The sequence below is a fragment of the Aphelocoma coerulescens genome, chromosome 2 (genome assembly GCF_041296385.1).
Source record: "Aphelocoma coerulescens isolate FSJ_1873_10779 chromosome 2, UR_Acoe_1.0, whole genome shotgun sequence".
NCBI lineage: Eukaryota > Metazoa > Chordata > Aves > Passeriformes > Corvidae > Aphelocoma > Aphelocoma coerulescens.
Genome location: NC_091015.1, coordinates 68,556,114 through 68,579,757, shown reverse-complemented (window position 1 = coordinate 68,579,757; position 23,644 = coordinate 68,556,114). Strand labels below are relative to the sequence as shown.

At 39.8% G+C, this 23,644-nt stretch overlaps 1 protein-coding gene across 1 annotated transcript in view; it reads left to right on the top strand.

The window, feature by feature from the left end:
- The first annotated feature begins 15,876 nt into the window (after nt 1-15,876).
- Nucleotides 15,877-23,644, top strand: part of ADCY1 (adenylate cyclase 1) — a 146,465-nt gene continuing 138,697 nt past the window's right edge. The window contains exon 1 of the mRNA XM_069005864.1: nt 15,877-16,786. Within this exon, the coding sequence (XP_068861965.1) occupies nt 16,118-16,786 (669 nt within the window). The 5' untranslated portion in view covers nt 15,877-16,117. The remainder of the gene's footprint in view (nt 16,787-23,644) is intronic.

Below are 23,644 nucleotides of genomic sequence, written 5' to 3'. Positions count from 1 at the left end.
GTTTCCTACTCTTTCAAAGTTCAAACCCAGTATTTTTAAAAGGTATAACACACACTTTCACACAATATCAATGTGTGAAATATCATCACATAATATTTTTTTCTAAAACTATGCTGTCATCATAGCTACAATATAGATGATACCTAAGAGGGGGAAGGAAGAAAAAACATTGGTATGCACCAGCTATTTAGCCACCATTACCAAGGGATGATTGGGCAAATCAAGGAGATTTTGAAAGTGAAACTGTCTGTGCTTTGGTCTGCAGGTGAACTTTGAGTCCTGAGTATTCTGCCTGTCTTTTTCTTGAGTCAGTGAGAAGATGAGGTGGAAGATTCAAGCTGCTTAAAAGTTGGACAGGAAAACTTTTTTATGAGGTAAGAGTACTGTATCAACAGGAAGAACAATCAGAGGAGATAACTCAGCTCTTTGACTTTGACCAAGTAACCCCCTGTAACAAAGTGAAGTCAGTTCTAAACGTGAAGGTAATAGAAGGCAATAGAAGGTAATAGAAGTTAGGATTTTTCTTCAAGGAGCTGTGAAAAGAAAGCCCAAAATATATTTGCTGAGACAACAGACAAGGTTTTATGTCTGATGGGTGATGATTGCATGGAGATCTGTGTTTTTTCTGAAGAAATCTTTACTTATGTCCTTGTAAGAAATGCAAAAACCATATTTGGGTATTTGACACAAGATGCACATTGTTCTCCTTATCTCCTCAAATTCCACAACATAGTGACCACCAGTCACTCCTGAATGCTACTTACCATCTAGCTGAAGTCTACTTTAGTTAAAAGACATAATTAAAATACTTTCAGTGATGCGGCTGTCTGCTTTAGGAATAAATTTGACTCCAAATGTGTACACAAATGCTTTCAAAAGTCAAAGTATTTGTCCTTGGATTTCATCTACCAGCCATTAGCACACTGTAAATAGGATCCTCCAGTGTATATATATATATATATGAAAAATACGTTTTAAACATATATTCTGAAAGTCAGTAGTGCCCTGTCTTTGATTCTTGTTCCATGGCTTCATACATATTTTACAGAACTGTTTTTCTTGAAATCCCTTTGTTTTCAGAAGAACTTTTTTTCTGCTTTCAATTTCAAAACAATTTTTATTCCAGCTGAGAGATATCTTTTCCAATGGATTAAAGTTAACTGTGATTTTCATATCTTTCAAAACTACTCAGTCTTTGTGTATAGTTTCTTCCCTAATTCTGAAACCTTTTGGTAACTTCCTAATGTGCATCCTTCTGATGTTCTGAATTTACTTGAGAAGGTATTGGCCTGCCAACTTCTTTAGATCTTTCTAGAAATCTTTCTAAACTACCGAAAGCATTTCTAAAGAAATCTTCCTGTTCTTCCTGACTCCTTTACAGTTTCATGGAAATTTGAGTTTTGCATAAATTGTGCATGTTTTAGGCCTTGAAGGTTTTCCACCTGTATTTTAGGCTGTGTTGGTTGCTGGTTGGCTTAGTATTAGAGATATTGAGAAGTTTTTTCATAATTTCTTTGCAAGCCACTTGTTGATCAAAGGATTTCTCTTTTCTCTAAAGATAACTAGACCTTGCAAGTACACTTTTCTGTATTAAAATGGCAGAACAACAGATATAAACCCCAGAGATGGGGATTTATGTGCAGTTGAAATTGAAAAATTCAGTGCATTCTTTTCTGACATGGGTGTTAGCACAACTATTTTTGTCCACGTGGTTATTGCAATACATTGGCAGTCTCTCAGTTCAAAAGCTACTGAAATGTTGATCTCAAATAAGGCTTTGTGTACCATTTGTGTCAACCTTTCTCAAAGTAGTACTGATAAACTGAAAATAGAAAAAACTAAATAGATGAGGGTTAAAGTAGAAGAAATAAGCAATTTTAGCATATATTGCAAATAAATCTTTGCTGAAGGGAAAGATTGGTCTTGGTGAGGGCTGAGCAGTAACAGAAAGAGGTTAAATCAGACCACTTTCAAAAATCCTGTTACTCAATTTTGCTTATGTAGACTTTAAAATCTATGCTTTGAGGATCCACCATACTGCTTCAGTACTAAGTGCAGTGTTGGTACTACATACATTGCTATACTTCTTTCTTTATGGGCCATTCACTGTTAGTTGAAAAGTAGTGCTTTTAGATGAGATACAACCTTACCCAGTGCAATAAGCAGGAAAGCTATATGTAACTACTAACTAAGTCAGTATCTTTTTCAACTGTGATATAGCTATTTCACCAATTAGTACTTCTGATAAATCAAGACTGGATGGCTTCACAACGAGTGCTTAGTCATCGTATGTGCAGTCTTCCAGGATGCTACTCATTACCAAGCAGAAGTACAAGAGGTGAAAATGTGTGGTTAAATAGAATGAAAATAAGATTAAATTTGGGATTTTAAAACAGACTGTATAAATGTTCTTATGGTAGACATTTTTTACAATGAGAGTGGTGAAAACACAGGAACAGGTTTCCCCAAGAGTTGGTAGATGCCCCATCCCTTGAAATATTAGGTTGGGTGGGGCTGTGAGCAACCTCATCTAGCAGAAGACATCCCTGCTCACTGCAGAGGGAGCGTTGGACTAGATGACCTTTAAAAGTCTCTTGCAACCCAAACCCTTTTCTAATTCTATGATTCTGTGGTATTAATTTTGGTATTACTAAAGTACAAGTAATTAATCTTAAAAATGAATGTCTGCAATAATGTCATTGTCTAATGGTAACATTTTTGTATGAGTAAACAACATTCTACATGATTTTTGTCAAGCCTGAATAATAAAAATCATTATTGCTACATTTCAAACTTCACATCATTCTTATGAAGCTATGACTTTTTTTTAACCTTTGCATTTCATTAGTTCTGGATGTAGACGCTAAGAAGTAAAGAAATTCCACCATTTCACCACTTTGAACTAGTAGCTTATTGTTATGAGTCCTTTGTGTATTTCATATGGGTGATAGTTGCAATGTCTTAAGGTGGATTGTGGAAAAGAATATATGCTTTTACCTGCCTTAAAAAATCTACAAAGGAACCTACAAATAGATCAGTGTAAGCAACAAAATAGCCAGGTGGGAGTTTAATGGGCCGTTAAAATATACCTTTTGGTCCCAAACCTAGCTACAAGAAACAGATGCAAGCTCTAGTGATTCACAAATGATTAGCATGATACCATTTAGAAACCACATTAAATATACATAAGGTTGTTCCTCTGGCAAAAGCTCCCGACAGACTATTCTAGTTTCTTATGGGAGACAGCAATGATACCAAAGCAGAAGGTAAAAAAAGAGCTTTGTTCCCTTTATTGACATGTTACATCTTTGTGAATCACGTGTTTTTCTGTTCCTGTCCAAGACTATGGAGTTAAGTGACCAATAAATGGAGACATCTAAGAAGGCAACCAAAAGGCTCCTCAGCCTCTTTTATCTTGACTCAGGTAAAATTAAATTTTATGATTAATCTAGCCATATGAACTTTATAAACACAAGAAAACTGGAAGAGCAAAGGACAAATAGAAAAGGAAGTGCTTTTGGAGCAATCTACTAGTTTCTATATATGTTTTACATTTCCCTCCACCCAATTCTGCCATGGTTCAGAATCCCAATTACACCTATTGTTCTCACCTTTGGATACAGGATACCAAGTTTGATATTGTCTGTACTTACTAGAATCATCAGCTGGAACATACAATCAAGAAGTCATAAAATAGTTAGGGTTGGAAGGGACTTTCAAAGATAATCTACCCCCCTGCCATGGGCAGGGACATATTCAGCTAGATCAGGTTGATCAAAGCCATGTCCAAGACTGCACCCTGATTGCAGTCTCCTGGGACAGGTAGTATGTATGATTCCTCACATAAATTGTGTCTACACTGGTCCACACTGCAGGCAATTAAGCTGATCTAGTTAAATTATGTTTAAAAGGCAGAGAAGAAAAAATTAGCAGGTTTTTTATTCTAGTGATCTTTAAACCTGAGTTTAACCTGCTAACTTCAAAATAAAGCCCAAGTGTCGCATGTCCACTCATATTTTAACAAAGTTTATTTAGATGAAAGTCACATAGGTTTTCCTTTTTTTTAATGACTCTACTATAATACTCTTAGTCTACACTGTAGGTGTGCTAGCTTTTAAATATTTATGAAAATAATACCAGCTGATCTGCTTCGTATTATGACAGGCATAATAGCTTTTACTCATTACCATAAATATATGCATAAAACTCCTTAGGTTAAAAAAAGTTCTCCTGGATGATAAATAGGTTTTTCAAATCTGTTCAAAAGCCACATAGATCCATTTCAAATATCGAAATTTTAGAAGGGCATTTCATCTACTGTGTATAATGGAGATAGTATAAAAGGTGAAAAGAAACATTAAATATAAAGGAGTTTGTGAAAAATTTTACTGAAATCATAGGAACATAGTAATATGAGGTAAAAACAAGGATGTTTACTGAAACAAAAAAAGTTTTGTTCAGACATCGTGAGAGAATATATCTAAAGTTGTTCACATTTCATTTCTTTTAATTGTTTTGTTAATTGTGGGGATGAATAAAGATGGGGGGGAGAAGAAATATTGAAAATCTACGAGTGCCATATATCACAATATATTTAAAAGAGAAATAATACTCACTTCTGTGTAAAATGCAAAGGCTACAAAATAAGATCATTGCACATTAAAACTTTTGAAAGCTATGCCATGGAATAATTTCTGGGCAGGATATTTCAAAATTCAAGGTTAGCTTGATAGTGCTCAGTTCGATTATTTCTCTCATGAACACAAATTTTCACACTCTAGGTCAGATCCCGTGAGTGATTTGGCAACCAAAGAAACCTAAAAACAAGTTACAGTCCTCAAATCTTCCGTTCAACTGATGTGTGAACTTGGAGTGCTAAAGTAGTATTTCCATACCTCTTCTGGCATATTTTCTAGGGACCTGGGGTTTCACCTGTTTTCTTGGAACTACAGGTTCCGAGAAAACCAATTTTGATAGAGTATTTTTCTGTCACTGAAGCTATGGATATGAATGGCTAGCACCTTTAAAGTTATTGGTACTTTAATTGTTCTTTAATCTCATGAGAAGCTTGTGATACAGATAGCCCTGCAGGATCAGGTGTATTAGAAAAGGCAGCTGTACTTCTATATTATACAATCATTAGTTGTGTTTTTTAGGGCAGATCGTGCATTGCCAAGTCTGCTTTTTCTTTGACAGACTGACTTATTTTAATTTTTCTTTTTAACATGATGTAGAAAATATAGGAGACACTTCTTGCACATACTAATAGCCTACCACTTAAATGGGGCTGCACCAGAGTGATTAACAGTCCCTTCCCCACATATGTCACAGAATTACAACATCACAGAAGGCTGAGATTGGAAGGGAATTCTGGAGGTCATACAGTCCAACCTGATTGTCTAGTAAGGCCACCTAGAGCCAGTTACCTAGTACTATGTCCACATGGCTTTTGAATATCTCCAAGGACAGAGATGTCACCATCTCCCTGGGCAATATGTGCATGTGGTCAGTTATAGAGTAAAATAAGTGTTTCCTGATGTTCAGAGGGAACCTGCTGTGTTTCAGTTTGTGTCCATTGACTCTAGTCCTGTCAGTGGGCACCGCCGGAAGAGCCTGGCTCCCTCTTCTTTGCACCTCTCTTCAGGTATTTATAGACATTGATAAGATACCCCTGGAGCCTTCTCTTCTCAAGGCTGAACAGTCCCAGGTCTCTCAGCCTTTTCTCACAGTCCCTTAACCATCTGTGTGACCCTTCACTAGACTCTCTTCCATACATCCTTGTCTCCCTTGTACTGTGGAGCCCAGGACTGAACACAGGTGTCCAGATGAGACCTCACCAGTGCTGAGAAGAGGGAAAGGATCACCTCCGTTGAACTGCTGACAGAAGTTTTTCCAGTTCATTCCAGGATACTGTTAGCCACCTTTGCCATAAGGCCACATCACTGACTTAGGGACAACTTGGTGCCCAACAGTACTCCCAGGTCCATTTCTGCCAAGCTGCTTTCCATCAGGGGAGTCCCCAGCATATACTATTTGTGAGATGGTGCATGAAAGCTCTGTACCATCAGGGATAGTACTTGAGTTATCTACATCCTCAGAAAGTGCTATCTTCGCTTTTTGGATTATTGCTTCTGCTTCTCCCCATCAGGTCCTTGGAAAAATTCCCCTGGTGCTCTTGCAGAAAAAGAACCCAAAATCCGCAGGTGAGAATTTTGCTTGGTCAATAGGGCATTTTTCTTCGATGTTTCCTTGTTGGGTAAATCTGTCATTGGACACACAGACCTCTGCAAGCACCTTGCTAACTGCAGGGGGAAATCTCAATGAAGAAGTTCATCAGTCACAAATATACAATGCACAAATGCACAAATATGAATGGAAAGGCCCAAAACTTACAAGCTAGGCATAAAACTCTATAGAGCTTTTTCCATAGAGTTGATGGAAAATATCTAGTCAGCTTCCTTAACCTCTGGATTCAGCCTTGTAGGGTAAGTTACCACTGAAATCAGGGGAATTTTTCTTCAGGCAGTGCAATGAGCAGAGCTGGCCACCATGAGGCCATTCATCGCTGGGCACTGAGGAGCAGCACCTGGGGCTAAAGTAAGTGGCAGTTTCCCATCAGCTTTCAGCTTTGCTGAGTTTGGTGCGAGGCCAAGAGACTACTTCAGTGCTGGGAAAAAAATGTAAAATGTACTTGCAAAAATAAACACAAGTTTTAACGCTGCAATGGCAGTTGGAAATTTGTAGATATTTTTTATTTTAATGTTAGTATTGACTTGCCTTCCCTAAAATCCTTTGGAAACCCTTTAGGAAATCCTTTGGAAAACTGCATTTACCCTTTAACACCCTGATACCTTTTCAGTAATCTTGCAGTGACCTTTCTCCCACTTAACTGGAATACTTAAACTGTCCAGACTACCCGTTGACTTGCTGAACAGGATTAGGGGAAGAAAAATAGCATTTAACCTTGTTTAGAGAAATGAGATGTATTTCAGACAATAGGATAAGACCCAATCTATGATGGATGTAGTCAGGCTTTTACTAGTCAGTCTAGAGTTAAAAACATGGTAAGCTCTCCTTAGAGTAATGCCTCTCTCTGCTTTAAAGTGCTATCAGAGCTGAGGAGCGGAAGCTGTCTCAGGGATTTAGCTGCTAAGGTGCTACAAAATTGGCTTCATTAAATATAAAATTATTTTTTTAGGCAAGGAGATCTATATTTAAACTGCTGTATTTTTTTACAATTTTTGCAAACAAAAGTTGTGAGAAAAATGTCTATTTTTAACTAAAATATAAGTATTGTTTTTATTTCCTTATGAGTCCTACCCAACTAGAGATATTCCATATTCAATGAGATATTTAATTTCACCTCTGGGTTTTTAAAGAAATAACCTAATTTTCAAATATAAACTTGACTGCTAAGCAAACAGATTGTTAAGCAAATAAATGATAACACAAAGAAAAAGCAAGACTGTATGAAATGTATGAGATGTACTGTTAATACCATCAGCACCTGACTTGACTAGATAACTCTCAACTTGTCCCACAGGAAAATGTAAAATATTTTTTGTCTTTTTTTTTTTTTAAAAATAAAAAATCCTGCTTCTCATTTACAATCACACACACTCACATGCGCACACACAGGTATACACACAAATACTGGAATTCCTGTGATATTTGGGATTGTTCTTGTGGCTCCTACTTTTGCATCAATTCAGAAAATTTTGTTTCCTCCAATAATTAATAACAATAACATTTATAATTTAAAATTCCTTTTGAGTACATGATCTCTCTTTCACACCTTCTTGCACACAAGCACATGCACAGTGTGTAGGCAGGAAGAAAGAAGGGAACAGGAAAATAATTAAGTTGCTTTACTAAGCTGAATTTCCAGTTCATCTATATATAGTAGCAGTGAGGCATAAGCTAAATAGCATTATGCAGGCTTATGCAAATTGTTTAGGATGGAAGGGGAGCACAGGTGATAAGAAAATTAATATAGCATTGAAGTCCACCGGAAATCTGTCTTAATGTTGAGCAAGCCTCTGACTAAAGGAGTAGTAAACACACCACAACATAAAGTTGTCCTTTTACTTTTAACACCCAGCAGTTGTTACCTTAAAGATGAGGGTAGCTCCATCTTGAGGATTTAAACTCAAAATAGATCCAGTAACATATGTCCTGTTAATTTGACCTAATTAGTTGCTGCTAGTTGCAGGATTTACATGAAGAATCTCATTACATAGATTAGAAATAAAATAGAGGGAATCTTGGCCCTTGGTGGAGATCAGCTAGAACAGCAGTTTAATGTCTGATACTTGCTGTTTCTGGGTACTCTGTTCTTTGCAAGGGAGTGTTAGAGGAGGTGAATCTCTAATAAGTATCTTCTGTGACTTAGCCTTCTGTAACAAGCTTATCTTTATCTGAAAAGCATCACTAAGAATTTTTTTTTTAATTCCACTGCATTTGGGGATGGTTTCCTTGGGCTTATGAAAAACAGCAAAGTGCTATATCTATATTCCATTCAGTGATGAAGTACAAGTATTAACTGGCAGAGAGCACTCTGGTTGTCTGTAGTATGCTATGTCTTGAAACTATTGTTAGCTTTATAGTTATCATCAGAAAGCAATAAAACTAGTATAAAGGAGCAATTGTTTCCTCCAGTAGGAACTGACTACAAATTTATTTATTTATACTGTTATTGTAAAATTCATATTGTCGGTGTACCTTTCACTCTTTGCCTGGAGGCTCTGCAAATGAAAATATGCAGGCTTTTAGAACACTTATTCAAGAAAAAATCCCAAATGAAACTAGTGTGAAGTTTTGCCCAAATCAGAAGTCCAGAAGGGAGCCTCATGTCTGGCACTTGAGACAGCTATTTACAGAACTTCTGATGAGTGAACTGTGATGGAAAGTCATAGCAGAGCTATTCTGAATATTACCAATAGTGAAAACTTGACATAATGAAAATATACATGGGATTAAAAAATCTTGAGCAACTAATAGGCTTCATTAAAAGAAAAAGAAAGACAAAGAAAAAGAAATTGTTTACTAAACTTTCAGTTCCTAAATTATAATACCATGCTTTAGCATAAGTGATTCAAGAATATGTGTGCCACATAACCTAGTGATAAGTAAAATAGGAGGAGAACATATCGGCTGAATATGAATTACTATTTAATATATTTTTTAGAAAATGGATGTCGCAGAAATATGGCTAGGAGTAAAATGTGTATTCTAAACAGCTACAATTTCTGTCTTTATTTTTGCATGCGTCTTGTCTTTTTCTTTCAAGAGATTCAAGGGATTACACTAACCAAAATGTTTGTCCTTATACACATTCTGAAATACATCTAAACTACATTTCATTAGGCAAACAAGAACACTATAGGCTCTGAACAGAGCCATGCTCTTACCTTAGGCAATGGCAGTATTAATACAAAGAGGAACAGAAGCCTTCCTTGGGAAATAAGCACAGCTATAATACCAGGGCTAATATAGCTGCAGTGAATATCAAAACTTTCTTTTGATTCATGTAATGTTGTTAAACACTGCCAGCACCCTGATGCTAGACATTTGCGGAACTCCTAAAATGAGAATGGAATGTTTGACCTTGGTCTGAATTTTACTGAGTTTGTTTTACAGCTAAAGGACTTTTAAGAATGCTTTGGTCAATCAGATCACCTGCATAACAGAAATTTCCATCAAATCTGCTAATTGGTTTGGAAAATCTTCATTGTTCTACTGCAGAGACAAATACTAAACTGTTAGGGAAGAAGGTTCAGTTTTGTTTTCTTTTCTTGGTTTTTTTGAAAGGATTTGCAAAAGGAAGTCTCTGGGAACTCAAAAACATTTGTATTTTGGCTGACAACTGGTCCAGCTTCATGTAATTTTGGGGGTTGGGTTTTGTTGTTTGGGGTTTTTTTTATATATTGACTGTGAAGTTGGCTCAGAAAAAGTCTGTTAACCAAGCTGACTGGGGAAGATAAAATAAGAGCCTTACTGGAGGAAAGAATCCAACACAACTGTTTGGGTAATTTCTTAGCCTGGGATGGGAATGTGATTCTGAAGATAACCAATATATTGAAAGATCCACCTTACTGAAAGGAAACCAGGGAAAAGGCTGTCAGCTGCTGAAGACTAACTTGATATTTCTAGTCTCCAGACTGCTGTGCAAAGATCCCATGGCAGCCCTGAGCGAGCTGTCTCCAAACCTGGTTACTGCAGAAACATGTAAATATAGTATGAAGCCTGAGCTGGCAAGCTCTGATACAAGTGTGATGGGTTTCAGCAACATGGGTTTCAGTAACTGAGCTGTTACCTCTCTGCATAGAGTTCCATGGCACCATGAGGGTGTACCAGAACATTCACAGCCAACTGAGAGAAGCTGCACTATGCCATCTTGCACACTATTCACTGCTGAAAAAAAGTATGCTCTAACTTACACATCTAAAATGGAATAACGAAAGCAGATGCTGCAAGTGCTGTGTAGGTTTTGCACCTGGTTTATGATTTCTTGTTTTGCTGATGTTTTTTAATCAATATATATCACTATTGTATACCCCTTGGCAAAGTGCACAGCAAATTGTTTTGAAGGAGCTTTGAAACCTTTCCTAAGTAATTTCCATGGTCCTTACCCTCCACAGGCTCATGAAGGAAAAATCCTGACATTTCTCTGAGGTAATAGGGAAGATAAAGTAGGAAGTGGTGAGACAGAAGCATGGCCAGATGGGGTGTGGTATTTGGGAAAGCTCCTGAGAACTGTGTCTTACTAGAGAACATAACAGAAACAGTGAATGAGTTCCTCATAAAAATGCATCGACCTTCTTTCCTGAAATTTTGCCTATATAATAGTTATTAGATTACTCTAACTTTAGATGAAGATACAGTATTGATGGAAAAAATGAATGACTAGTCAAAAGCTGGAAGGATCTGGCTGACCTGCTATGTGTCCATTTTGGCTGGAAAGTACATTGCTTGCTCACTGAAGAGATTCATTAGTATTAATACAGAAGTTCAGTAGGTCACAGAAGTCTCATGCTCTCCTGGAAGGCTTAAAATAGAAGAGAGAGGTAAAGGATTAAAATGCTCTTAGTGTCGATACTTTCTGCCCAGCAGAGGTCTGGAGAAAACCCATCCCCTTTTTCTGCTGGCAAATTAGCCACTTTAGCCATATTATTTTTTGGTCAAATGTCCTAATTGTTTCAGCAGCAGTCTTGTCTGACAAGTGACTTGAGGCCAAGGCCTTAATGTAATTTTGTTCTCATCTGATTTTTTTTCACTCCAATAGATTACACAATTAGATAGACTTCTATACAGATAGAATGGTGATTAAAATAATCAGAGTGAAAGAACACTGTGCAGTCCAATGGAAACAGAGTGAACAAAACTGCTATTGTTAGACCTGAGCAGAAGTTAAAACACAGGTTTGTCACTGAGTGATTAGTATTACAGCCTAAGTTTACCCTTGAAAGACTCATCTCTGTTCTCTTAAAACTGGTTCTTGTATGAAGAAGCACAAAGAAAAAGATAAAACCAAAAAGTGATTTTGGAGAACAGTGCTGAGGCTAGAGCCAATGTCTCCTAATAACTGAACTTGTAGGTGTTGCAAGGTTTTCACTTACTGTAGGTGGGCAAAGTTTATTTCAGCTCTGTAGTAGAAGTGCTCCAGTTAGGTGAACTCAAACTTGCAGATAAAGTTGTTTAACTGTGGAAGTGATATGCATCAGAATGGTGTCTTTTATTTCTTCTCCATCAGAATGCATGTAACATAAATCAAACTTTAAAATCACGAGTTTTAAGGAACAGTCATTATAATGCTTATGAGACCTGCTCAGACAATTTTTCAGCAGCCTCACAGAAATCTATTCTACATTTCTTGAAATAAGACTGTGAATGGAGTCCCCAGATAGATTTCAAATGAAATCTGTGCATAATTTGGAAAAACATACTTTCACTTTTTCAAATCTTTCCTCAAAATCTAGAAGTTGGGAATCTATTTCAGAGATTCATGAGAGAAGGAAAACACTGTTGAATTTTTATATTTAAACTTGGCCATTCCTACAATTTTGTGCTGGACCTTTTCTATCTTGCCGTTTTCTGTCCTGCCTATCACTGCTTTTCTCTCACTAGATGGATTTCTGTGGTGGCATTAACAAACTGTGCCTGCTAGAATGAGTCTGCAGAAATTTCTCAACAGCTTTATGCAGAGTCTTTAGTCTTCCTGTCAGAGACAGTGAGAAGAAAAAGTGATTTCTATCCCTGTTTCAGATGCTTGAGCATGGCATTCTGTTACAGGTAAGCAATACTAATTATGGATAAAAGATGAAAATCCTTGGAATCCTTACTCAGACAAAAATTGCCACAAGAAAAAAAATTTTATTGATGCAAAACTTTCATTATGCTTAATTCTAAAATTGTCATGAATCTGAAGAGCTCTAGCTTTATGAAAGGTATTGCTTTTAAAGATGATCTCCACCCAATGCATCAAGCAGAGAATGCTTGAAACTGTTATAGAAGATGAGATACAAAAAGCCAGTACTGAGTTCAGTAAAGTAAAACAAGATTACAGTGAAAAATAATTACTGAATGGAGAATCTACAAGCACAAAGGAAATAAAAATAGATTAGGGGACTGAGTGGGAACTGAAACTCTGAGTAGCTTTTTAATTTGAGTCTATGCTCCAAGTAAAAAGTAGTGAGACTTGTGCTTAGTGTAACCCAGATCCATAAAGAACCTGACTCTCCATAAAAATTGTTTTTCACTTCCTTGGTTGTTTGAGTGACTCAAACAACCAAGACAGTTTGCCTCTTAGAAAAAAAAATGAAGAAACAGATAGGTTTTGCAGTTCTAAAGATGATAAAGCTGGGTTCTAATCACTCTTCCCAGTCAATAGTACTTTCATTCCCAGAGTAGTCTTTGATTACAAATGCAAGGGGGCATTCAACAGAAAGAACTGACTTGGTTCTGGCCAACATCCAGAATTTTGGAGGCAATAACTACCAAAACCAACCTCATATCTTAGAAATGAGCCAGAAGTGCACCACAGTCCACAAAGTGTTGTTTATAGTTCAAAAAACAGAGAAGACTGTCATTTCCAGCAGATAAGTCAGAAAATATGGTCCTGTGTCAAGTGCATTCCAGCAGTTTTATAGCTGGTTATTTGCTTTAACAATATATTTCTCTCAGACAAAGGCTTTGAGGTTTCCTCTTTGTGGCATCAAGCGCTAAATATTGGGCTCTTCACTATGGATGGTATGGTGAAGTATTATGGTGAAGTATTTGCCCTGTGATGTGAAACAGTGTATAAAGGATGGCAGCGTTTCATTAATCACTGTGTGGCATTTCCATACTCCTACAGTGTCTAAGAAAGATGAAGCTTCAACAGTTCACTGCTACCCCTTGACCTGGCAAGAATGAAGATGTATATGTTTCATACGCATCATCTTCCTCTGCTTTATGCATGCACCTTAGGCTGTAAGAAGCATGAAAATAATCTAAACCACAGGGTGCCTTGTAGGGAATTACTCACCTTCCATTTCCTCAGCAGCAAGCTGAGAGCCAGAAGAAAGAAATGATAACTGCTAGCGTGACAACTCTTCCAGTGAATAGTTCCTAGGGCTGGGCAACTAGGTTCCACCTCTTATGCTTTGTGAGATGTGAAATATTAGTTTATCCCTCAGGATATATGAGCTCAGAATAAAGCTGAGGACAGGTGAAAACTGTGTGTGTTTGTCTAATATACGTGTGACCAAAGTGAATTTATGCACCAAAGTGAATAAGGAGATTAATTTTGTTAAGATTTTCAAACACACTAGAGGTACCACAAAACAAAGGAAGTCTCTTTTTGTTTGTTTGTCAGATTTAATTTCATTTCAGCTAAACATTTCTTCCTGTTTCCAGTGCTCAGGCCAGCAAATCCAATTCCTTTACTTTCTTCTGGAAGGAAGTTACAGAAGTCTAAATACCAGCTGTATTTACAGTTCTGCAGTGTTTGAGGGTCTAAGTAATAGTCTAGGAAACCACCATGAGTTGCATCCTGTGAACACAGAGTAAGTAATAGCCATTTTGTCAAGTGTGGAATATTTTGAATCTGTAATACACAAACTCCAGCAATGTTGATTAATTCTATTTTCCTGATGAGGTCTGTTCAGATTCAAAAGAATAACTGCATACTGAGTCTGTAGGGCATGGATAACCACAAATACTAAAATATTAATATAAAAATATGTTACCTTAGATTATGTATCAGCGAATTTTTTAATGCTCCTTTACTATCCAGAAGGGAAGTATCAACATCATTCACAGCCATAACAAATCTTAAAGAATCTCTGCCTACTGTTGATCTTGACACTCTTCAGCCCAAATCTGGAACCAGAATCTGACATCACTGACACAAAAATCAGTGATCAGATATTCAACCTACCCATGATAGTAGGATTCTGCTTTGATTCTGAAAAGTATCCCTACCCTGCCTTTGAAAAGCCGAATGTTCATAACCTTAGTCTTCTATTTTGACATTTTCCTAGACCTGAATCTTACAAATGCTTGATCCAAACCTAAAAGAAACACTGGAGTCCTTTCCCTAGTCTTTGGTGAGTTTGGAATCAGTCTCATAATCCCAAAATTAGATGCAATGGTTACAAAAAAGCATACTGCAGTGTATTCTTTTGTGGCAACGTGGTAATAGTGGTATGTCATAGCAGCATTATAGGCAGAACTAGAGGACTTTTTTCTAAAACAACACATCCAAGTTCTTGATGAGGCACCAAGTACAATTTTGAGTGGGATGATATTTAACTCCTGTCACAAGAGTAACCCTCTACAGTCACTGACTGATTTGTACTCCCAGACAGGCAGAAGTGCTCACAGAAATGTGTTTTCTTGAAAAATTTCTCATTCACTACACTTTCTCCAACTGCTTCAAAGCTAGGAGGAAAAACAAGTAACATCATAATGTTTATTCAGTCAGATACTACTTTATTTCTGAAAGGAAGCAGGATTCATCTATAAAAACATATATATATATATATTTACATATTTACAAATGTACTTATATTTACATGTATTTCTATGTTTTTATATGTAGATTTTGTATATTTTTATACACACACACATATGTATGTGTGTGTGTATATATGTGTATATCTCTCTATATATAGCTATATGTGTACCTATACCTCTCTGTACCTTAATACAGGTACAGAAGGCTGCCTCTGTACCTGCCAGGGCAGGTGGGCAGCACGGGGCTATCAGCCCTCGGGCGATGCCGGATGCACCCGGAGGACCGGCGGGTCCCGGGCGCCCGGCAGGGGGAACGCGGGGCGCTCTGCAGGGGCGGCGGGTCCCCCCGCCGTTCCCGAGTCGCGGAGCCCCGGTGGGGACGTGTCCGGCTTCCCAAGCGATCGGCGCGCAGGCGCCTCTCAATCCTCAGCTCCGGTGAGATGCTCTCGGACCTGGGAAGGGGATCGCCCTGCCATTCTCTGCCTCCTGCTTTCTTTCCGGCCCCCCTGCCGCACTTTTTCTCCAGACCCCTGGCTCGGATTAATTTTTTTTTCCCCTAATCGCTATCTTATTTTGTAATGTTGCCCACCTCACGGGAGCCCATTTGCTTTCCTCTGTAGCTCCCGCTCCTCCAAATAGCGTTATCTGAAAGGAGACCCGCCTGTTGATATCCCCGTCTCCCCTAATCTGAGCTTCCACCCATCCTTTGCCCCCATCCCTCCCTCTGTTTGATTCCAAACCTTTGGATCGTGTTTTGGTGTCATTAGGAGATTAACATCCCTGGAGCACCAGGGGAGGAGGAGTAGGAGGAGGAGGAGGAGGAGGAGGGTGGAGGAGGGTGGAGGGGAAAGCGAGACTGCAGGCAGGAAGGTTGGTACATTAACAGGAGTGAGACTCTCCTCCCGCCGTCCCAGCCACCCCCGGCTCCTGGGTGGCAGCGGAGGGGGCGTTTGCCGGCGCGGCGGGTTGCGGACGGCGGCTGGCGGTCCCGCGGAGCGGCGGGGGCTGCCGGCGGGCGAGCGGCCGCGGCTCCTGCGCGCAGCCCCCCTCTCTTTTATGAGCAGCGAGGCGGCAAAGCGGCAGCGGGGGACACCTGGAGGAGCATTTCTTCCCCGGGTTTATGAATGGCACTGACATGGAGGAAATACCGTTTCAGAAAGTCAAGACCAAAAGGAAGAAGTGCTGCCACTGCTGCTGCTCCCCGCCGGCTGCCGCGGCGTCGGGAGCGGGAGCCGGGCTGGGGGACTCCCCTCCCTTGCTGCTGCTGGATGCCATCGCCTGCGAGGACGAGTTTGACTGCAAGGAGCTGGAAGCTCTCTTCCAGAGCTACAACCTAAAGCTGGAGCAGACGTCCACCCTCAAGGCGCTGGCCGTCCTCATCGTGCTCACCGCCAGCCTCGCCCTGGTGGAGCTGCTCTCCGGCCCCAGCCTGACCATCTCGAAAGGTTCGCACCCGGTGCACTGCATCATCTTCCTCTCCCTCTTCATCGTCACCAATGTCAAGTACCTGCAGGTCACCCAGCTGCAGCAGATTGTCAAGCTCACCTTGCTCTTCAGCTTCACCTTCTCCTTCCTCTGCTGCCCCTTCTCTCTCGGCGCCTACGGCATGGAGCCGCCCAGCGCCCCCGAGCAGGGCATGTGGCAGCTCATGCTGGTAACCTTCGTCTCCTACTCGCTGCTTCCCGTCCGGACGCTGCTGGCCATCGTCTTCGGGCTGGTGGTGTCTGTCTCCCACCTCATCGTCACGGCCACCTCCGTCAGTGCCAAGCGGCAGCGGCTCTGGAGGACGGTGAGAGAGGCCGGGCCGGGCCGGGCACTGCAGCACCTCACAGCCGCGCGGTGCCAGCCCGCCGCGGGGGTGGGGGGGTGGAGGGCGAGCGCGGAGAGGCGCGGAGCGGCCCCGGGCGGCGGCGGAGGCTGCGCGCCCTTCGCCCAACCAGCCCGGGCGCCGGCTGAGGAGTGCCCGGGATGTATCCGGCGGGGAAGGGGCCAGCGCGCCCCTGTGCCTCAGGCGGCTGTGTCTGTAGTTCCCGAAAGTTTCCGGGAGACAGAGGGGGATAGGGCGGCTCTGGGGAGAGGAAACCTCTCGGCTTTGTCTCTCCAAGGAAAACGGGGGAAAGGACAGGGAAGCCAGCGCTACTGTGCCCCACGCGTGGGGCAAGTTCAGAGCATCACATGCACAGTGCAATACAGCACCCATCAGTAACACGACCTGGTTCTGTACAAACTTGGCACAGACAATAAGCTGCGTGTGGTAATAACACCTCCACCGAGTTGGTTCGTATCCTTGCTGTCTGTCTCAGCCGTGGGGCCTTCGTGCCTATACACAGCCCATCTGCGGAGGTGCTCTGAGGAAACTATTTGAAATAGGTGTGACACTCAAAGAGGGAACCCCACCTCGCTGCTCTCTCAGCAAGCGGGGCATTCCCCCCCCCCCCCCCTTCAGCTTCCCCAGGGCAGCTGCTGCCCCCTGTCCACAGACATTACCTGCTATGGCAGTGAACTTCCTAGCGGTTCCCTTTCCCCTCTGAATTAATCCTGCAAAACCTCCCTCTGCACCAAGCATCTTTAGAAACGTGCTGCTGCACTCTCCCCTCCTCCCCCGAGGAGCTATTTATATCCCTGCAGGGCTTTCTCCGGCTCTCGTGGCCTGATGGGCCGCACTGACGGGGAAGAGGATGAGGAGATGCGCGTAAAGGAAACGTGTGGGCTGGCAGTCGGGGTTTGCTTCTGAAGGCTCTGTTATGTGGTGTGTCTTAACCACTGGGAAAGAGGAATTGAAAAATTTTTGTGTCCTTCCTTGCAAGCATTGATTATGCCTGCCCTCAGGAGAAGCACATGGGTTCCATGGTCCAGATTGGTGTTAAAGAACAATTTAATGCATAATTGAAGTACTTAGTACATCGCTTCTGCAAAATCCTGGTGTTATTTTCTATGATTGTGTAAGGCTGTGTTGTGATGCTAGGATGTACACAGTTGACATGGGCATAAACACTAGCATAAGCAGGATTGTACACCAGAACTGTGAATTCCTGGATCCTTCTTCCGTGCTCACACAGACACACACACCCCAGTGTGACATACATGCACAGAATAGAGATACACAGGGACAATCACTGAGTGGGGTTGCTGAGACAAACAGGATTGTTGATGGCTTCATGCTACTGAGCTGGTGGACAAAACAAATTGTATATTTTGAAGGGGAAGAGAGAGATAAGCTGAGCTTTATGATTTACCCAGATAATCTGATGGTCTATTTTTAAATATGTGATTTAGAGTTTCCTTGAGAGGGAGAGCTGATGAAATGCAGGAACACCAAGAGAAGCCTTCCTAAAAAGCATCCAGAAGGATGCAAAAAACACTAGAATATTCTCTTTGAATAGGGCTGAAGATAGCTTTTTTTACTGGCGTACCAATTAGTCCTTATGGAAGTCCAGGCTATCCTAATTCCCCTGACACACAGGCAGACTTTCCTTGATGCCAAGCTGCAGTTCAGTGTGGCATCTGCTCTTCTAGATGAATAACATAAAGAAGCTGACAATAACGTCTGCTCTCTAAATTATCCAACCAAGGTCGTGAATGTGAAACATTTTGAAAAGAAAAAATCTGCTAGCTCTCTCCCTTCACGCTAGTTTAACTTAGTTATTCAACAGGCAAGAAACTGGCTTAAAAATGAAGAGAAATAGTTGACTAACATCTGATGTAATGTGTATGTTTCTTCTTCATCACCATCTCCCCCCACCAGAGTAATTTCAGTGGTTTGCATGCTGTCCCTAAAGCAGTATGCTTTGCTGATAACAGGAGGCAGAAACCAGCTCAGAGTCAAGCAAAATAACTGGTCTGTGAACCTGTGTCACACAGAAATGCACACTGATTTGTGGCATGTTTGCAAGGAGTAAGTCTTCTGATATGAAGACCATCTCCATGTATGGAAGGGACTTTTCCCTTACAAATAAGTTTTTTTTTCCTTTTCCAAAGATCAACTTTGCAATGGCTGGAGATTAAAAAATATGTAAAGGCTGCATCATCTGAATTTTATTTGCTTGGCCTGAGAGTAGCTGAGCCTTTTTTGTAAAGGCTAGAATGGACCTTTCCTTGCAACTGGGATATGTTTCCCAGACACTGGATATTATCATGATGGCCCCAGTGCTCATAGACACAGCATGCAGTTGGCGTGTCAGGGAAGCAGGACTGCTCTGTGCAGAGCTGCAATAGCATGAAAGGCTCTGTTCTCTCTCCCAGCCCCTTGCTCCCTAGCCCCAAGCAGGTGGATGAATTTAAATTTTTAAACAGAAATCTGAAATATCCAAAAATGCAAACACCTGCATCAATCACTGAGACTGGTACTCTGTTAAAGAACTCTTTGATTTATTTTTGTGATTTGGGCAGGGAACCACCTTGGGATTCAATTTTATTTTTGCTTAGCCTGAGCTTTAAGAGACTGCAGATCCAGTAACTTGCATTGAAGTTAAACTGGAAGTGTGTCAGCAAGACCAAGCAGCTCATGTTGTTTCAAGTTCAACCCATTAAAAAAAGACAGAGCTAAGTTAAGGGATTTTTTTTTGAAGTGAGCTTTTAGTTGTGCATCTTCTATTTCATGCAGTCTGAGGAATCTCCATTTGAAAAAGTCTCACTACTTTCAGTAGTGCCAAATCAGAACCTGAGTGGGCCCCATGGCATGCTTAGGACTTTCTTCCTTTTCAATGTACAAATTCTCTATGTGATAAAACCAATGCACTTTGTGGCAGAAGTTTGTCATGATGTCTATTGAGTAAAGCACATGTAATTTGCAAGTGATAGTTTTTTGACAGCACAGTATTGTCTGTGGAGATCACGCCGTGCCATGCCGTGCCATGCCATGCCATGCCATGCCATGCCATGCCATGCCATGCCATGCCATGCCATGCCATGCCATGCCATGCCATGCCATGTCAGAGGTGAGACACAGGTATAGGTAAAGGCAAGAGGAGAGCAGGAAAGCAAGTACAGGGAGGTAATGAGAGTCAGCAGTAATGTGACAGAACTTGAGCTTCATCTTTCCACTCAATAGCTGGTTTGTTCATCAAATGAAAGATTCCAATCTACTAATATGTCCTGCTCAATTCTTAACAGAAATATAGTAATATATTTTATATATATATGCACACTATCAGAAATATGCAAAGTACTAGGGGGCAACCTTGATCCCATTTGGGATCATGTCAAAAGACATGCTGACTTCACAGCTGATATTGTATGTCTTATCTGACATTGTGATAAGGATGTAAATTGTGTATATAACCAATATTGTATTGATCATGTTCATTGGACTCTTTCCTTTCCTTCGGAATCATGGAACAAAATGCTCCTGCCATATAAGGTGACAAAGTATCCACAGATGGCTGAACCTACAAATGAAGTTTAAAAGCTTGGACTCTTGTCTTTTTATTTCTTTTTCTTTTTTTTCCCTCTAGAGATTCCAGATATATTTTAGGTGTTTCAGAGCCCTTATAAAAATACAGAACCCTGCCTGAAGGAGCTTAGTATAATTTTTGTTGTAATGCAGTGAGTGGGTGTTAGAGACATGAGGACCAGATGGGGTAAGGAAGGCAAAGGCTGCTCAAAGAAATTACTCGGTGGTGGCATGTGCACCATTTCATATCTTACCGTTAAAAAACTTTTTTTGTCTCTCTAAATATTTTTGTCTCCTTTTAAAAAAAATGTATGCTTATTTCCAGAAAATTCAAAACCAAATCATACACCAACAAAGTGCCCTCACATATCACAGAAGTCTTTGTGAAAGAGCAAATCTTTCATGAAAACCAGAATTACAGCATGAGTAACAAAGAGCAGAAGAAAGAATGGTGCTATCATAAACTAGCACAATTTTTTTTTTCAGACGTGATGAAACAAATACAGGTTTTGATTAGTTTGCTTGGGGGTTTTTTGCCTGCATTTCAAACTGATTTTATGTGTGTATTTATTTATTTGTATGATAGCACTTTTATTGATTCAGCAAGTACCAAAAATTGTAGTTGGGATTAGACAGACTGTGTAAAAGATAATGTGGGGGAAATTGATGTAATTAATTAAAATAATTAATTTATTACCTAAAAGTTTATTTTATCTTAAGTCTTTGCAGGTTAATGTAATAGTATAGAATATCACAAGGAATTGTCATGCCAAAGATAATCTTATTTCTGCTAGTGTTTAAAAGGTAATTAATGAACATATCACTGACAGAAATGTTAATCTCCACACCTTTATCTCTCTCATAGAAGGCAGAGTCTAATAAAACGGGTTGTAAATGAAAGACAGCTCAGCTACATTGTCATTATTATTCAGTGCAAAACTCCGGTTTTCTCCTTCATACATATAAAAAACTGGTGAGGGACTGTACTAGTTCGTTCTTTCTGATGCTTTTCAAATATTAGTATGAAGAATATTTCTAGTATTGCAAACATACCTATGCAGTAGTAATCTGTTTGAATTCACTATTTTCCTCTCTTTCCAAAGATGGGGAACACTATTTTTAGAGTTTTTCAATATCTGCATGTAACTCTAATTTTCATTTCATATTTAGTCCTTATTGAAAGATTGTTAAAAGTTTGGGGGCTTGGGGTTTTTTTTCCTTCCTAGTTGAGCTGGTATCTTAATTTGTGGCATTAGGCTTTGCCAGGTATTGACCACGGTCCTTTTATCTAGGGGCTGAAGTACAGGATTTTCTATGGAATGTAGAGTTCAGGGTCTTTTTTCACATAGAGATTAGTATGTTCTTGGCTTCCTGAGTCTACAGACTGCTGACACTGCCACTCTTTGTGGGTTTCCAAAAATTAACAGCATGCTGATGGTTCTGCATGGTTGAGAAACAAGAAGCCTTTGAGAAACTGTCAAGAATCATACGACTTGGAGACATAGTCAATAAAATTTTATCTGAGAAGTTTAGTTGTTATTAATAGGCAAGATCCCATTATTACTGAAGAAAAAGAGGGCTTCTATTCAAAAAATGTTTTAATAATAATAAAAAACCAAGTTAATACTGTTATACACAGTTTCTACCCACTTTCCTTGATGTTAGACTCTCCCTTCCCTTGATTTTCCAAGTTCTAATGGTGGTGGCTTTCATTCTGCTGGTGGCGTTGCCTATATTGGCAGCATCTGGAGTCTTTCACAGGAAGGAAGGGGATGTTCATGTTAATGTTGCTAATATGCATTTCTCTTCTTTTATTGTTCTACAGCTCCATGTTTCATCCAAATTTTTAAAATATGTTTTATGTATATTAGATACTTGTTCTATATTCTCTTTGTTACAGCTAATACCAGATCTGTGCATCTTCACATTTCTTTAACTGACCATTGGGGAGTCTTTTTATAACTGTGGGTGTTATCTTCAATACCAAGTCTATGCTGCACCTTTTGTAATCTCATGCTTATACTCTACACCATCTCCTGTGTTTCTATAGGCCTACATTTCTGCATAGCACATAGTCATAAAACTGTTCTGCTAACATACAAAGCAAAATTAACATAAATTAACTACAGAGATCTGGTCAATTAAGGAAAAAATGTTTAAACCAGGTAAAACAATGTGCACAGAAGTAAAAAAAAAAAAGCCCAGAACAAGCCTGACATGGCTCAGTTTGGAGACCTTGCGAAATCAGTGCATAACTTAAGGCTTTCTATATAGCAGTGGCACTACAGTATTACAGGTCTATATGGTTGCATTCCTTTTTAACATTTGTGGTTTAGACTGTCTCCACATGTTTTGTTACTGTTTTTATTTTAATGCTATCAAAGCATTGTTTTCACTTCAAAATGGTAAAATATTATTGCCGAGACCCTGGTTGATAGCAAAACATTGCATGTAATATTAGTAATTAGGTACTGTATTTAATTTACATACTTACTCTGTGGAAAAGTAATTTTCATGTGTGTTTGTGAAGCTCTACCAATTTGGGTTTAAAGATTTTTGATGGTTCTATGGGATAAGGTATCAAGGGTTTCTATTCCTTTCTTCCTTAATTTCTTTCTTTCTGAACATGTAAGTTTGGATATTTTCAGAGCTAAGCCCCCATGAGAAAATGTTGATTACAGGGAGTAGTTGTTCTTAATATGTTTTTCCATTCAGGCTGTTCTGGATTCACGCTTCTAAATATTTTCCCCATCTTTTTTCCCCAGTTATTAGAATAGTGCAGTGCTTTGCCACACAGAACCAGTGTAATACAACAACTAGGTAGTGTAGATTTTAGCTTCTTTTCATCTACTTTAAGCACAGCCCTGAATGTGTGCTTGTGTATATATGGGCCTTACTAACTAGAGCAGAAGTGTTCTTTCTAGCATCTTATCTCATTCTGTCAGTTTAGATCCAGTGCATTCCTTCTCTTCTCTTGCCATTCCAGAAAACATTAGCTAGCATAAAACAAAGTTTTCTATCATGGTTAGTTATTGTCTTTAACTTTCTCAGATGCAAAAGACCATATACTCCTGTCTTTACATCTCTTTTCTGTGTTACCATAAAGTGGTAGGAACATAACTAAATGCAGGTGGCATGTATGGAAAACCAGAGATGAGCCAGAAAGGCATTGTTTCTTCTTGCTTGTAAGCTCTGGGTGGTGCCAAGAGGGAATACTTGATAGAAAGTCTGTATGGGAAGGCATGGCTTCACACA